Consider the following 17,316-nt stretch of genomic DNA (forward strand, 5'->3'; position numbering starts at 1 on the left):
AGTATCTTGATGTTATGGTAATATTAAAGTTATTAGGTCTGCTAATTAAACCCTGTAAATAAGGCAGTAACTCCTTGTTACCAAAAAAAAAAAAAAAGCATAAAAATATAGTAGAAGTGCTTACAAAATTCTCTGAAAGCCTGTCCTCTTAATCAGAGATTTGTTGTTATATGGGAACTACACAGAAGTTTCAGGTTGTGACCAAATTAAAATTTCAACAGACACAGCCTGCCAATTTTTTAAGTTTTTCTACCAGATACCACATAAGCAGCCTGTTTAGATAAGAATTCAAAAGTATCCTATGTGATTATTTTTTTTTGTTTCTAGAACTTCACACTTGAAAAACAAATACGTGAAACAGTGTTAATGTGAAAAGTAAAAGATACAGAAGTTATGCTGAACACAGTTATTCTTATTTTAGAATTATTCCATAAAGAGTCCCACTGACCTGCCAAAATATTTTGGACTACATGAAGCATACTCTCACCAAAAACAGATAAATAAATATTTCCCATTAAATGGCTTTCAGATAAAATTTTTGTGTGTGTCCTAGTTAAGGGAAAAAAAACAAAACAACCACTCTTAATGCATGAGATTAGAGCTAATGGAGACACAGCCTCTTTCTGTAGATTATGTGAATAACGACATTTGACTCTTAAGCTAGCTCCTTAGTTTACAATGAAAAGCCCTAACTGCCTGAAATGATTGCTGTACAGATAGATTCATGACAAGGACTCATACAGAACTTCTCTATTGGACACAGTTTTCTCAAAAACACACATACACAAAAAATCAAAATCAAACCCACCACTTACACCGTTGACCACAGGCATTACTGGGATACACTTCACTTCAGACCATCAGATACAAGAGCCACGAGCTATGGTGTGTGCTCCATAACCTTCTCACCTTTCCAGGGTAAGTCTGTCAGAGTTCAGTATTTTTTCTTCAGCAGTACGTTGCAATACAGGAAATGTTATTGATGAACTGCTTCCAAAATGTGTGTTATCTATCAGAAAATCATACAGAGAATATATGAACTAGTTCTTTGTAAAATCATTTCATCAGCCACAGATAATAAAAGCAGAAAATTCTTTCTTCCTAAGAGTTACGCAGTATGTGAAAGTGCTTTTTGCCTATTCAGTAATCAGTTTTCTTTCCTGCCTTTTTTTTTTTGTTTACAGCTACATGCCGCTACATTCTCTTTCCAAAGTACGTCCATTTATTTCGCTTCTGAAAGATTTTTATCAACAATTTGCAGTAAGAAGATATTTTGTAGATGCTTTTGTTTTGATTAGAATTACGCAATGATGTTTTAAGGTAAGGCTGTATAATTGTTTCACAATTTAAGTGTCTGAACTTAAAGAAGGTATTATCTAACTCTAAGATGAATTTAAAGACACCGATCAAGTAGATGTTGATAGAACTAGAAACCAAAACACCAAAACAGTGAAAAAGTCCCACTGAGCCATAAACAAAATGCAAAGCCTTTTTAAGGTAATTGCATGCAATACCTAGTAATCATTGGTATTACGTTTAACTTCATTATCAAGGAAGAAACAGGCAGCCCTTTAAAACGTATTTACAAAGCTATCCATCTTTACCCATTTTGTTAATATAAGGGTGAAGAGGGACGATGACTAAAAATACCCACAAAATAAATTAACAAATACATTCTGCAAGCTTTAGCTTATTTGGAAAATGATCCACTGGAAAAAACCGGTCAAAAATAGATCATCGTGCATGAATACTACCACAAAAATACAGACTGAACTTCTATGTGTTTGCCCCCTTCCCCACCCCACCTCTTCCTCCAAATAAATCAAGTATGTTAAAAGAAAAAGGATTAATTCTTCAATAAACAAAGATAATTGATTTACTACTATAGAGAGTAAGCTCATTGTCTAAAATATGCCATTAGAAGAGACACCTACTTAAGTAAAACAATTTGTTGTTCAATTTAGAATCTTGTCAAGTGCTACTCTGGTAACATTTTATCACTAGCTACTCTAACAAACTAGCGCAATCAACCTTCTCTGTGTATCCTTCAAAGTTTAAAAAAAAAAAAAAACTGTGAAGGAAAAAAAAACCAACCACTGAGACCAAAAATAATCAATTAACATTGTTGCAAAAGTCTTAAATTACTTGTGTCTCGGGTTTTTAAGCCAAGAAACGTAAGACCAGACACTTAAAAACTGGTCTGAAACATGACATGATGGCAGTACAGTGACCTTTTTTTTCCCCTAATGTCATCCTCCAGAGACACTTGCAAAAGATCTCTATTACTGCCCTTTGTGTTAAAGAAAGGTTTACAAAAAGCCTGTATTTAAATGCCTGTATTATATTTTGGAAAATATTTCTAATGGTTTCCCGACAATGATGTATTTACGTCTCTTAACACACAAAGGGAACAGTAGAAAACACTTGCTATTCAGTCACACATTCTGAGAACCAGAAACAACACATTACAGGTCATAACTTCTCAGTAAGAAACTCATTTAAAACAAAACAAAAAACTAGTAAGAGAAGTTTTCACTGTTACCTGAAGCATGTGAACTAATACTGTGGCTGCTTTGTCGGGATCTGGATTTTGTAGGTGTGTGAACAGAAGTGTCGCCAAATCCTGATAAAGAACTTGTATTCTGCTTCAGCTCCAAACCAGAAAGTTCTGTCAGACTGGATGGTACTGGAAGATATATCTGTTTATTACGCACCAATGGACTTAATACTCTTTGGTCTCCTGTGCAGGGAACAAAATCAAACTGCAGGCTTACATTTATGCCACGGTAAGTTGCATAATATCCCTAAAAATCAACCCATTCTGAACAGCTGTTGGTCTTTATTTTTTTACCAGAATGAATAAAGAAATGCCATAATAATTAAACTGCTCTGCTATCCTAACCAATCACTGTTTTTATATGACATGCAAGCAGCAGCAGTGTGGCAAACATTGTTTTTCAAGGCTTCTTCAGGATTCACCACAGTAAGCAGTGATATCACCAATATCTTGCTTTTCAAAATATTGTTCTGGCAAAAGCACACAGTAGGAAAACTATCTCTTCAGATCAAGGTTCCAAATTAGAAACTAATTTTGTCTAAATAAGTTAAAGCACTGAACATCCAATAAAAAGTTACAGTAGAGAATCGCGCGACTTCTGACAGAATGTATAGTAGGGCACTTGATAGATTGTGGCTTTCTAGGTAGAGGAACGGACGGTCTACCATGGTCAGAATGAGGGGTAAAATGTGATGAAATAAAGCCATCCGTACCAGGCAGTAGCAGGACAGCAGGTTCAGGATGGGATGCAGCAGTAATTGTATTGAATTACTGTAGCCAATTAGGAAAAGCTGTCACTCTTACATATTCTAACCATAACACAGTCTCTCTTTACTGTTCAGTTAATAAAAAGATACAAACAAACCAAACCCTATAGAGTATCACCTTGCCTTCCCGAATAGTTTTTTTCCAGATCATGCTGCAGAAGTCTATTGTGGAAAGATGACTGATCTTTATTTATCCTGAATTCAAACTGTAACACAATATTTAAGACAAGTGTTAAAAGTTTTCAAATGCAAATAACATCTTTATACAAACACACACCACCTTAGTAACAGCTACAGTTCTTGGGGAATCTCCACAAATGTTTTTAAAAATGAAAATAATTGCTTCAATAAAAAGAATATTCATTCTCTTAAGATACTATGACTGAAAAGTTCCACTGTTGGAAACCAAAATGAAAACATGGAAGTTACCAGTTAATCTGCAGTTAACTTAAGGAAAAAAACCCACCCTATAAGGAATACTGCAATTACAGGAGGAAGAGAGGTACAGATGGAAGCATAAGAAATCACATACATACACACACACACACATAAAGCTTACGGTAGGTTATATTACATACCCATGTTTTTACTGTATGTATCTTTAGTAGGATGAAATAAATTACCAAAAGACTATCAGATATATCAAATATTCTATTAGAAGTCGATGCATTACTACTGAAAAGGCAATCCCTTCCTAAAAGCATACAAATATGGCTATACCATACATCTATATTAATTCATATAGCTATTAAAGAAACTAATAATTACTGGTTTGCTTTTATCTGTTATTGATGAGGTCTGGATGACCAGGTGAAGACCACAGTTATTAACCTGCAAGTTGGAAGAAAAAGAAAGGGAGTATTACTTTTTTCAAAAACATCAATACAAAATTTGAATGCCACTTTTTTTTTTTTAAACGGTAAAGGTATTTTCTGCCAAGAAATAAACTTTTTTTCAAAGCTCTTATGAAGAACATTTCACAACACTAACACCAAATCATTTTTAGCTTAAAAAAGTCAGGGTTTAGCTTTAAATAATCACTGAATGCATGGCTTTCACGGGGGTGTTACCCTCATTATGAAGAAAACAAGTGTTCACACTTAAATACAGTAATTTTTTTTTAAGGCAAAACGGGCTGGTCTTTATATTTGGTTTATATGACAAAACATAGCCTCTACCTGCTAAATCATCAAAACATTTAACAGAAATATTTAATCAAATAGCTCATCAAACAGAAATATTAATCAAATAACCACTCCCCAGCCCACAGCGGGCGGCATGCGAACACCAGGGAACCTCCTCAGGCCAGCGGGGGCGCGGGGACCGCGCTCCCCTCACCCGCCTCTGCCTCGCCGCCCGCGCAGAGCCCGCGCAGAGCTGTCCCGCTACGCATCCCAGCCCAGCGCGGCCGGCGCCTCACAGCCCCGCGGGGCCGCGCCCTCTGAGGCGCCACCACCCCGCCCCGGGCCCGCCCTTCCGAGGAGGGCCGCGGCTCGCGCAGCGGATGAACACCCCCGGTCCTGTCCCCTCACACACACACCGCGGGCTGAGGAGGGAAGGGCTGCCGGCCGCTATCCCCCCGCCCCCTGCAGCACCTACCGGGCCAGACGCGGCCCGAGGGCCCCTGGTGGGCCGGCACTTGCTGGGCACCATGTCAACCTGCTGCTACCCCCGCGGCGCCTCACACCTCCGCGCCAGCCACCGCCTCTCCTGTCGGAAATCGCTCCGCCGTCACCGGGGCAACGGCGGCTTCCGGCCCGCTCCCGGCAGGCCTCGCCCGCGCCCCGCCCGCCGGCTGAAGCGGTGCCGAGTGGCGGGAGCCGTTAGGGGGTGGAGTGCGGCGCGGCCGGGCGGCTGGCTGTCCCCTGGGGCCGGCTGTCCCCCGCAGCCCGCTCCGGGGGCGCTGCTCGGTACTTGCTGTCCGGTGGGGTGGCCGCAGGCAGGGGGCCGGGTCGCGGGGGTCGGGAGGCGCGGGAGCGGGCCTCGCAAGTGAGCGCCTTCCGCCTCGCCAGTAGCCAATTACACTAATAAATCGTATTTTCCTGAATTCTAAGTGCAAGTGACCATGTACGAAAACGCATGAAAGGCAAGAAGCTGGACGCACCTTCCAGGTTGCTGCTCTGCCTCAAGACGTTGCCTTGCAGGTACATATTGTCACAAAACGTGAAAATCTGACTTGGAGAGCCTGGGTAGGGGTGTGGTGTGCCCGGAGTGCCGCCTGCTCCCGGGACAGTACCCCGGCCCTGGGCCAGCCCTTGCTGTGACCCCGGGCAGCTCTCGAAGCCCAGAAGCCCCGCAGATGAGTAGCAGATGATTTTACACACATCAAGGAGGAACTCAGTGGCTAAAAGAGCAGGTGTGGCTGGCTGTGTGTGGAAGGGCTTGTGAATTCCCTCACGGTGTCTTCCTCATTTGTGTTCTGGGTTTAGCTTTGTGTACAAGTACCTTAAGGGGGGCGTCAGGGGGACGGGGCCAGGCTCTTGGCTGTGGTGCCCAGCGACAGGGCAGGGGGCAGCGGGCACAAACTGGGACACAGGCAGCTCCAGCTGGGTGTGAGGAAGAACTTCCTTCCCTGGAGGGTGGCAGAGCCCTGGCACAGGCTGCCAGAGGGGCTGTGGAGTCTCCTTCCCTGGAGACATCCCAAACCCACCCAGACGTGACTGTGCAGCCTGCTGGAGGGGACCCTGCTGTGGCAGGGGTTGGGCTGGGTGGTCTCTGAGGTCCCTTCCAGCCCTGACCATCCTGTGATTATCCTTTTAGTTACCATTTGCTGAAAGGTTGACAGGAAAGTGATGTAATCATGGCTTGCTTTGTGAGAAATATAAAATATGGGCGTGTTTTTTATGATATGTAGACAATACTGTGCCAACAGTGAATGTGCCATATGAAATCTGTGAAAGTTTTTTTTTTTATAATCATGGGATTATAATCCTAAGTGGCTATCAGAAGCTCAGCTGAGATATGGGTTCCCCTTTAAAGGACTTGTCTACATTATTAATTTAGTTTTAAGTTCTTCCATGGTTACAAATACTGCTTAATCTCTGCTGCTAGTTAAGCATTACAGAACATTGCTATATTAAAAGAAAAAGAAAGATTAGCCTGGTAGTTTCAATGGAGATCTAATCAACACGGTGTCTGAAATTACATCAGTCTTCATCTGCACTAGTTCTCTCAACACTGTTAACATACTTGTAGCACACTAGATGATAAAGAGAGTAGGGCTGTTCAAGGAAATGAGCAAAACATTGACAAGGCCAAAGGCCAGTTCTGTGCAGTGACCACTGGTCACGGATCTAGCGCCCTTCGCTATAAAATCCCTTGACAGAAGGAGTCGTAAGGTGAAACTGCAATGTCTCTCTCACACATCATTTAGGTTGGCTGTAGCACATTCTTTGCTCACACTGGTCTGGACCTCATTCCTAGCCAGGGAGAAGAACAACTACCATGAACTTCAATACAAAATCAGATCCACAATTCCTGTACTTACGCTGTCCTAGAATGTGTATTTACTGTTTGTATTTCTGCTCCCCCCGATGTGGGACTTAAAGTGATGCCCTACCCAAGACTTATTACAAAATGCTGTTCCATTAGCAGAGAACTAGAGATTTGGTTAGTGATGCATGTAAGCATATTTCATAAACAAAATATTTCATTGCTTAAGGCACATTGAGAAATAAGCCAAACCCACCGGGGCAGAGCGGCAGTCCCGTTAATGTGTTCTTGCCAGCAAATCTGACTCATGAGGACTGTTTGTCACGGTGATGAGAAGAACTGGCTCCTGCATGCAGTCTCCGTTTTCACCCATCCAAAGTTTTACAAAGAAAACATTGGAGCAATATAGTGGAGTAGAATTCAGATGAACTGTAAACGACAAAAATAAGGATGTCGTGGCTGAAACGGTGACTTAAAGATCCAACCTACATTTAGCAGTTTGGGTTCGGATATGATCAAAAGATCGTGCCTGACTGAAGGATGAGTATTTACATGGTAAATTGAAACGGTTTAACTTCTGATCAAGAGAACACAGACATTGGTTTTGCTTTAGCAGCTGAAACAGGCCACTGCAATACAGTCTGAATTTCAAATCAATGCCTGAGCGTTTCAGAACTGGGGCCTCTTTCAGGAAGTTCTTGGGGGGGAATGATTTTGTTCCACTGAAACACCATGCAGAATTACAGAGGAGCACTCTATAGAAAGAACATACAGCCAGCCGATCGTGTCCTTGTTCACTCGGTTTTCCTATTTCCAGCTCTCACCCTTGACGCTTAAACACACGTAACCCTTGTGCTTTTCTCACAACACGGCGCTCAGCCCGCAGCCCCCGGGGCTGCCGCGGGGGGAGAAGCTGGGGCGTCGCCCTGGGGTGAGGAGCCCGTCGGTGCCCGTTAACAGAAAGTCGCCGCCCGGCCGCCAGCGAGGCAGAGCCGCTAACTGGGCGGCCGCGGGCGGGGGGCCGGACCCTCCCGCCGCCGTGCCGTGCCGGGGGGGGCGGGTGCGTGGAGCTGGCAGCGCCGCCGCCCCGGCGGGAGAGGCGCGGCGGGCCCGAGCCCAGCGCCATGGCCCAGCGGCCGGCGGGCAGCGGCTCGGTGCAGCTCCGGGTGCCCGTGCGGGCGGAGGCGGCGGAGGGCGGCGGCGCGGCGGGCGGCAGCTGCAGCGAGGAGGACTCGGGGCGCTGCGGGCGCTCCAGGTGAGCCCGCCGGAGCGGCGGGAGGGGCCCGGGCCGTGCGGGGCCGCCGCGGGCACCCCCCGAACGGTGCGGCCGCGGCTGATGCAACGCCGGCGGGAGGGGCGGGAGGCTCCGGCGGGGCCGGTGGGCGCCGCAGCCCCGCCCGAGGTGCGGAGCGGGACGTGGCTTCCCCGCAGCGGGAGCGCCGGGTCCCCGCATTTCCCTGGCGCCGCCGTTTGCAGCGGAGGCTCTGGGGCCGGGTGGTGTGCGTTTGTTTTGGTGGCGGCTCTTTGACGTTCGGCTTTTATCGCAGGGAACCGTTGAGGTTTTCTTTAATAGATTTAAGACTGCGCTGTGGCTTTGGAAATAAGGTGACCAGACGTGAAATCAAAAATGAAGACCCCTTTAAATGCAGAAGAAGCCACCACTCTATAAGCCACTCTATACGTCACGTTTTGATAATGCCAACAGCAGTGTCTGTGTGCAATGATTAAGTTGTAGGAATTATTCCTGATGCCTGAAGTTGCTTTGATGCCTACCAGAGTCCCTTACTTGTCATCGAACTGCTGGGATTTTTGTGCCAGAAAACTGTTGGGAGACAAAGATCATTAGTTGTAGTTCACCTTGTGTCTTCTACTAACACGGCAGATGCAGTAATAAACTGTCACATAAAGGTTTAGGCACAGTAGCATGAAATTCGGTGTTCAGTTTGACGGTCAGTTGTTTCTAATCGATTCTCTGACTTCATATCCTAGCACTGACTCAAAATGAACTGCAATGCATTATTTTAAATTACAAACGGGGAGTAGAAGTTTTCTGCAGCTGCCAGAATCGTCAGCTGTGCACTACAAGAGGCGAGCATAGCGAGACACCAGCGGAACGTTTAAACTGAGTCTGCTTAGCCTTTCCACAATCATATGTGACTGTTTTATAAGTTTTTATAAATCAAATGTGTACAGCAGTCTACAGTGTTGCATTCCAATTACTAATTTCTGAAATACAGAACATTTGTAAAATTTCTTTTCTTTGACAGCGTTACTTGCGTAAGAGCTTCGAGCCCTGGGCTATAAAAAAGGGTGGTTATTTTCTCAAGCTTTCTAACACGTAATAGCTACCTTTTAAATGCTGCTTATTTAATCCTCTGCAGTAGATGCTATCTTCAGAAGTGTTTGCTGCGAGTGCTGATGTATATTCAGTTCTTGTGGAGGTTGCCTTTTTGAAAACGGCCTCTTCCTGACCCAGGAAAGGCCAGAGGTATTGCCATGGAGAGAACTATAAATGCTCTGCATCAGAAGTAGGTGAGCGGAGTTCATGCATGCTTTTGCCATTGACATGTATCCTTAGCTAAGGATTTATGTCCAGGAACGCAACACCGGATAGGAAATTATTGACCTAGACATTTGGAAAATTGTCAGTGATGGTCTAAAACTGCTGGGAATCAGCCATTTCTCTCTCCAGCTAAAAGCAGACAATTTAGATTTTTTTCCTTAGCCTCTAGGTTTGGTAACTTACGGAATGAAAACCATTTCCCTGTGGTCAAGACACCACAGCTCTTTGGGAGATCTCTGAGTATTTGTGACATTCAGTCCTCAGCCATTTAGCTGCCAGGTGCTTCAGAAAAATTGTCAGACTCTTGATAAACAGGTGGTTCTCCTATGCACACAGGAAAGCTATTCTTGCGCAGCTTACATTTATTTTGGATGCAGACAGACACAAGAGGAATCTGAGCTTGAAAGGTCAATGTTTTTATGATGTTGTCTGTCTAAAATATAACATTTCACAATAGAAACTGAAATTTAACAGTGCGTGCAGTGACAACGTGCCATTAGTAGGCACGCAGTATTATATCCACTAGTTCTTGTTAAAAGACCTGCGAGTGATCGTACTTAATGCTGTTAAGTAACATTGCCACACAGTGCTTATTAATACAATACCTTATTCTTTTGGAGACTCGGCGAAAACTTGTCAAAAGGTTAGACTCTGTCCAGACAATTTACTGTATCGTTTGTGAGTTTTGATATTTAAAACCCCAAATCTATGGGTTCTCTGTGCAGATATGTTTAGTTTCTTGTGTGACTAATAGCCAGATGAGTCACCATGTTAAAAGGTTGTTTTTCAGTCTGTCCTGTTTTGACAAGCACATCCATCACAAAGCTCTGAATAAAGAAATCAGTAAATGACAGTTGTGAATAACTAAGCTTTTTTTTTTTTTGTCAGTGCTGACACTGATTTATCAACGACTTTTGTAGTAGAATTGAAACCCTAGAGGTACTACCAGTTGATATTACTATGAATTAATATGGAGCTAGTTACAAATTTCTGCATTTGCTGTAGGTGGAATCCACATACAGTACTTAGTGAGGGCTGTTGTAAGAGCCCTAAGGATTTTGTAAATGCTGAACCATCTGCCAAATACAGAAATGGTGTATAGGTCAGACCATGACTAATATTTGAGAGGTGAAATGAGACCTGTTTTACTCTTGTTCAGTGTGTTAACACTGCAAGTAAGGATGGCACTGATCTCTGCAAACATGCAGTTCATTATTTTTTTATTTTCCCCAAGCATGATGCTCCGTTTTCTTTCCATCCAAACCTTCCAAATACCTACTAATGTCTGTACTAATAAATCCACTAAAAAAATGTAAGCTTCATCCTGAATTGAAGGTAAGCTTTTCTTAGCAGGATATGTGGGTATGCAAAAACGCTGAAATGTTCCAAGTTTCTTGTACCCACACTAGTTCTGAATCAGTAGTGAATGAAAAGTGAGAAGTACTGGGGCAAGGGAATATTGTGAATGAAAAATAAATATAATCTTGTGTCTTCTTCCTTCTGAAGCCAGCACGCACAGCTGGCCCTTAAATCTTTTTTAATATCTTAATTGTAACTTCATCTATTATCCTCGACTTCTGGCATTGTCAAATAAATTTTTTTTCTCACCCTCTCATCATCACTCTGAACTGCACCCCACTAAGTGGCTAAGGAGATTTTAACAAGGAGGCTTCTAGGATTGTGTGAGTCAGTATCCCTGTTCATCTGATGTGTTGCCCTATCACCAGAACAATTCCAATAAGTAAATAAATTGTTAGCTTCAATTAGCTTCAGAGAACTGCTATAACTTGTCACACATGGGAGTGTGTTCCCGGCCAGAGCCCACTGACCCCAACAATACCCTCAGCAGTACAGTGCTGCTGCCTGTCCCCAGGCACGGGCAGCGTGTCGGGCCGTGTTAAGATCACAGTCTCCACTTTGTCTCTGGGACAAAACTGACACAAGGCAAGGTGATTCACAGCCTGCATCCTCCCTGCCAGGTTGCCCTCGGAGGACCGCAGCGTGATGCCTGTTCCCATGTTGGATGATTTCACGAGCTTTGCACAAGCCATTCAGCACAATTTTAGAAAAATGTGTGGCTCCTCTTTTTTTTGTTGCTAAGGTACATGGGAGACCAAAGGAATGCATGATTTATAGGCTCTAGGGAGCTTAGCAGATAATTTATTTTTTTTTAACAGAAACTTTCATGATGGTCCCACAGCAAAACTAGATTACTAACAGCTTTAGAAAAAATGACTGCCTTAAGATAGATTTAGTTCTTACAGCAACATCTATGGCTGTAGTCTGTGGTTGAACCATTTACCTCCATGCTAGGTAACAACTGAAGTGGTCATTTCCATTTCAGCAACAAACGTGTTGCTGTAAGGGTATGTGGTAAGAAGTTTCTCTCAAATCCATGGTTGCTGTACCTTTTTGGGATAGGATGCTCAGTGGGGCTCCATTTTTGCGCAGGTGCCTAGACAAACGTGATGGGAGGGGGAGAGAGGAAATAGGAGTGACTTCATAGCAACCTGCCTATGTGTGCATATAGAACTGTTCCTGCGGTACGTGAGCTGCTACTGCACCAAAGCCCTTAATCTGAAATGTGCATCCAATTTAAGCCCCTTGGTAAACTGCTAGTTAAGTTACTATCACTCTGGAAGTGACCTGTAAAAAGTGCAATAGTCCTGCCAGTCTTTCTTACTCCGTGGATACTGGCCCCTGCATCATGCAGTGCAGAGGCTCAAGAAATCACGATTGCATCAAGCTGGAATATTCATTCACTGGTACATGCCACCACTCATGAAGCACATAAATGTCAAGCCTGTGTTTGATAGCTTCATATTGAAGAATAAACCACTGTCACCACAGGAACCTGTTACAGCACCAAGTGCCTGGCACCAAGTGCCTGTGCACTTGCACTCCATGGTTTGGTGTAGGATTTGAGTTGCAGAGTGTTTTCGAGATGCTAGTGTGTATGTCTCATTGTTCTACACTGAGATCAGCTTTCGGCATGAGCTGAGGAACTCACTCCTTGTGCTGCCTGGAAAGCGTCGCCCCCTGAGCTGGCCTCCTGCCTCAGGTGGATAGGGCGATACCTGTGAGATGGAATCAATATTAGTTATGCCTTTTCATTTCGAAAGACTATTTGAATCCACTAATATGACAATCTGTTAATAAAATGATTTAACTGTTTTCCAGTGGTGGGGAAAATGATGATGACTCTGACCAGAACTGGAAACCACCAGAAAATGACCTGATCCAGAAATTAGTAACACAGATTGAATATTACTTCTCAGATGAGAACCTCGAGAAAGATGCCTTCCTTCTAAAGCACGTGAGAAGAAATAAGATGGGCTATGTCAGTGTTAAACTCCTCACTTCTTTTAAGAAGGTAAGCTAACTTTTTAAGCCTTGAAGTGCCTTGTGTTAGCCTGATGAATCTGAAAACAAGAAAGATGAAAGTAATTTATTTTAGAGAGGCCTGTTTACAGTCTTCGTCTTTATCTGTCTCTCTCTGGGGTCGATTCGGGTTTGATGTGACAGGTTTGTTCTCATCCAGAACTCTAATTGCTGAACTCACTCATGATTGGGTAGGGAAGTCATAGGCTTTTAAGCAACTACACGTTTAAGTTATCATTCTGGGACAGAGGAGGGCATAGTAAATGGGATGCTGGATAAAATTAATTTCTAGATAAGCTACTCATAAGTAGCTAAGTAATCTGGGTAAAGTTACTTTCCTGTCTCTGAGAAGGGATGGTGAATCTGACCTTTGCAAATGTATGGAGATCTAAAAATTAAGAGTAGTAGAAAGTATGTAGTAACTAAGGTGGAGGAGGGTTTTGTTTTTTGGTTTTTTTTTCTTATATTAGGAACTCCTGTGTAAATACGTGCATGTTACTGATTTCCAAAATTACATTAGAAACACTTTTGTCAAGATTCTACATCTGACAGTTTTGCAGAACTATTCAGGCTAGAAGTTAAGGCCTAGTTTCTGCAGACCACTTCAAACAGATTATACCGGTAACAGATTGAACTCTTAAAACACTTCTTGGAAATGGAGACGTTTTGAGGTTTTTTAAACAGGCATTTTTGAGGGAGGAAAAATCAGTTCAGCAAAGTGCAGCCCTAAACTTGGCAAAACTACTTGTTTGGCTCATTTTGCAAAATAAACCCCACAGCATATGCATTTTGGTCATGGTTCAGACCTAGATATGGAATGACTGAACATCAATGACTTGAGCAGGCTTTAAGGTAAAGTAATGAGTTTCAGTGTGAGATTTAGGGGCAGTTCCTATTTTCACCAGATTCAACAGGGCATTGAGCTTTAGCTCACTGATGCCCATCATAGCAGGAAAACTGTTCACTTTTTCACTTTAAGTCTGCTACATGAAACTTAAATCCCCGTTTGTAGACTAGAGCCTGCATCTGCCTTAAACTTTCTGTAGTTAGTTTGAGTGGGTTTGATCAGTTGTGTTGCTTAACCTGTGTGCATCTTCAAGGTGAAGCACCTTACCCGTGACTGGAGAACTACAGCCTATGCCCTGAAGTACTCAGACACTCTTGAGCTGAACGATGATAACAAAAAGGTTAGAAGAAATAATCCAGTTCCAGTGTTTCCAAGTGAAAACCTACCTACCAGGATGTTACTGGTGTATGATATCCACATGATTTCTGAGCTGCAGGCTCTTAAAAACCAAGAAAATGGATGCATGCAAGAAAGGATAATGGAACATCTCCTCAAAGCCTTTGTAACTTTTGGTGTAATTTCATCAGTTCGTATTCTCAAGCCTGGTAGAGATCTACCACCTGATATCAAGAGGATCAGCAATCGGTACACCCAACTGGGAACTCAGGAATGTGCAATTATAGAATTTGAAGAAGTAGATGCTGCCATACGTGCTCATGACTTTATGAGTGCTGAAAAGAAAGAGACCGGCATGAAAGTCATCCTCATAGGCATGAAACCTCCAAAGAAAAAAGTTCCCAAAGACAAGAACCGTGATGAAGATACCAGCAAGAGCCTTAAGAAGGCTGGATCCCTTAATAAGAGAGTTGAGGAACTTCAGTTTGTTGGTGATGAATCTTCAGCAAATAGCTCTTCTGATCCAGAGAGTAATCCTACATCACCACTGTCAGGACGCAGGAGTACTGCAACAAATACTATGAGTAGTTTGAGCCCTGTCATTCACTCAAACAACTATTTGAGTCCTAACGTGTCACTCAGATCAAGTCCTTGGAACAGTCCATCTTCACCAAGAAAAGTAATCAAAAAGTCTCCGCTGGCTGCAGGCAGCAAGCTCAACCCAAGCGCTAGCCCTGAAGTTCCAAGGAAGTGTACAGATTATTCCTCGGATAGCAGTATCACTCCTTCTGGTAGCCCCTGGGTACAGAGAAGAAAAGCTCAAACTGTAACACAAGAGAAGAGTCCCGTCAGTAGCCCCATGTTGGTTCGGAAAATACAAAATGCAGATGGCCTGCCCGTAGGGGTGCTGCGGCTGCCTTGGGGGCCTGACGGCACTAAAGGGTTCCATGGCGGATGTGAGAGAAGGAAGGCTACAAAGAATGAATAAGGGATTCTTTAAAAACAGTCTCACAAGTCAGTCAACTGTGTTTGTTGAAGCCTGGTGAAAAATTGTCACTTGAGTGACTGAGTTAAGTCCGTATTTAATTTTAAAAGGTTTTGTATTCATATAGAAACTTTATCATTTGTATATTTGTATATTCTCCTCACAGAATCACTGAGGTTGGAAGGCATCTCTGGAGATTGTCCAGTCCACCTCTTTTGCTCAGGCAGGGTCCGCTACAGCGGGTCACTTCAGGTTTGGAGTATCTGCGAGGACAGAGACTTCCCAACCCATCTGGGCAACCTGTTCCCATGTTCAACCACCCACACGGTTAAAAGGTGTTTCCTTACATCCAGGTGGAATTCCCTGTGTTTAAGTTTGTGCCCCTTTCCGTTACTGGGTATCGCTGAGGAGAGCCCACCTCCACCTTCTTTACTCCTTCCCATCAGATGGTTACAAATTATTGAGGATACCCTCCCCAAGCCTCCTCTTCCCCCGTCTGACCAGCCCCAGCCCCCTGGGCGTCTCGCGTGATAGATGCACCAGTCTCTCTGCCATCTTATGCACTTATCTAATGCAACAGCCTTACCTGCATTATTATTTTTTTCAATGTATTAGTTTGACATACATAAATATTGAAACAAGCGTATCTATCGTTCATGTGTAACTACATTGTTTGCAAAGCTACAATCCTGAAGAGCAGTGTGTAAATACTTGCAATTTAGCAGGTGTACTGTAACAAGCTGTGGTATGTTACCAGTCGAAGCCTAAGGAGTAAAGGTTTTGAAGACTTGGTCTCAAAAGGAACTCTGACAAACCCACGCTGCAGCGAGGCCTGCACACATCTCCAAAGACAATATTGCTCAGTAGGACCAAAGCGTATATTTTCATGTGATGTGAATAAAGAGTGAGCATTGGAGACTGTTCTGTAAGTGTTCTCTCATATCATCAGGTGGAAATAAAACAAAAATATTAATTGGGTCTAGATCTATTTTGTTTACTTTAAAAATCAGTTGTGCTGCACCTGAATAGATATTTAAAGCTCATCTTAGACCATATGCAATTCTAGAAATAGATACTTGAAGTTTCCACTGTGTTTAGGGAGGAAAAAAAAAAATAGTCCTCTGTCCCATTACTGATGGTTATTTCAGTGATACTTTACTCTGACTTTATGTCACAGTCATTTTTATACAGTATTATAAACAGTGATTACGTCACTGATAACTCTGAATTTAACAAGCAGGCTCAGCAAGAAGCACTTAAATTAAAATTAACTATAATCCTACTGAAGCCAAAGAAGGAACCTCTGCTGTTTGACTTATAAAAGTTATACTGCAAACCAAACATCCTAGTGGCAGTAGGGAGGGAAGATTTTGGCTCCTAGTGGGCATGACAAAAGTTTAATAAGACGATGATTCTTCATTCCAAAACTTCTTCCCATCCTTTCCAACTTCCATTCCACTCCAAGCATAACACTTCTGCAGCGCAAATAACTGTGGTAACGTGCAGTTCGCAACTAGCATACAGAAATGCCCTCGTTCTGCTTATTATTCTTTAGCCACCCAAATCAATTCCCAATTCTTCTACTTCACAGAAATGGAATCTTCCAAGTTACCTCCTGACTCCTGTTACCAGCTGAGACACTATGAATATTGTTAAATGCAAAGTGGTGGGGTTTTAAATGAGCAGCACGTCTGCAAGGACCCAGGTGACAGGATAGGTACGTGGTCCTCAGAAGGATGATTCCATAACTGGATTAGATGTGACAGCACTGTTTCACTATTTATCCAGAACACTTGTTTCATTTATAATCAGGGAAGATTTTTATTTTATTATAGCATTTTTAATTATAAAACTGTTTGGGGGTAGTACTACCACTGATGAAAGGCAGTATTTTGAAGATGCACGAAGTCAATTAAATGGATATATTGAGAACTACTTGTAATAACCCATAATGTTAAAAATCTAAGAACCTGTATGCTTGCAGCAAAAAAGGAAACCAGCAGCATTTATTAGGGCTGTGCTCTCGGAATGAACGCATCAGCATGTCACATTCCACATGTAAACCTTAAAAATCAAACTTCCAAATAACTGACAGTATCAAAGTAATAACCTCATCAGCCGCTAACTGTGAGTCTTATTTTGCTTTAGAAAGTTCTACACTTGACAGATAAATGGACACTGAGGATTACCCTTTAGTAAACAGTCAATGGTTTTTCTTCCCTAATAAACCAAATACTATGTTATTGAAGTGTTATTAGAGGGCCATAACCTATAGAAATATTATAAAACTTACAAGAGAATGCCATCTCACTTGAGCGTAGGCCCACTTACTCCGAGACCAAGATAAATGTTCTGTAACATTCCAGAAAGCTGGTCAACCTATAGAGACCTTTTCCCTAAGAAAGGAAAAAGAATACATTTACCATAGTAATTCTTTTTGTAGAAAGA

The 17,316-nt window shown here is 42.8% G+C and overlaps 2 protein-coding genes across 2 annotated transcripts in view; one reads left to right on the plus strand and one right to left on the minus strand.

Moving 5' to 3' along the window:
• LRRC49 (leucine rich repeat containing 49) overlaps positions 1 to 5,049 on the minus strand; it is a 49,446-nt gene extending 44,397 nt beyond the window's left edge. The window contains exons 1-5 of the mRNA XM_055716924.1: positions 4,924 to 5,049; positions 4,093 to 4,155; positions 3,443 to 3,530; positions 2,543 to 2,740; positions 910 to 1,009 (exon numbers count right to left, since the gene is read on the minus strand). Coding sequence (XP_055572899.1) covers positions 910 to 1,009; positions 2,543 to 2,740; positions 3,443 to 3,530; positions 4,093 to 4,155; positions 4,924 to 4,977 — 503 coding nt within the window. The 5' untranslated portion in view covers positions 4,978 to 5,049. The remainder of the gene's footprint in view (positions 1 to 909; positions 1,010 to 2,542; positions 2,741 to 3,442; positions 3,531 to 4,092; positions 4,156 to 4,923) is intronic.
• A 2,744-nt stretch (positions 5,050 to 7,793) lies between these two features.
• On the plus strand, positions 7,794 to 15,846 carry LARP6 (La ribonucleoprotein 6, translational regulator). The gene is made up of 3 exons (XM_055716484.1): positions 7,794 to 8,011; positions 12,500 to 12,692; positions 13,801 to 15,846. Exons 1-3 carry the CDS (start codon positions 7,881 to 7,883, stop codon positions 14,869 to 14,871), a joined length of 1,395 nt encoding a protein of 464 aa, XP_055572459.1. The 5' UTR covers positions 7,794 to 7,880; the 3' UTR covers positions 14,872 to 15,846.
• The last annotated feature ends 1,470 nt before the right edge of the window (positions 15,847 to 17,316 follow it).

This window comes from Falco cherrug, chromosome 7 (genome assembly GCF_023634085.1).
Source record: "Falco cherrug isolate bFalChe1 chromosome 7, bFalChe1.pri, whole genome shotgun sequence".
Taxonomy (NCBI): Eukaryota; Metazoa; Chordata; class Aves; order Falconiformes; family Falconidae; genus Falco; species Falco cherrug.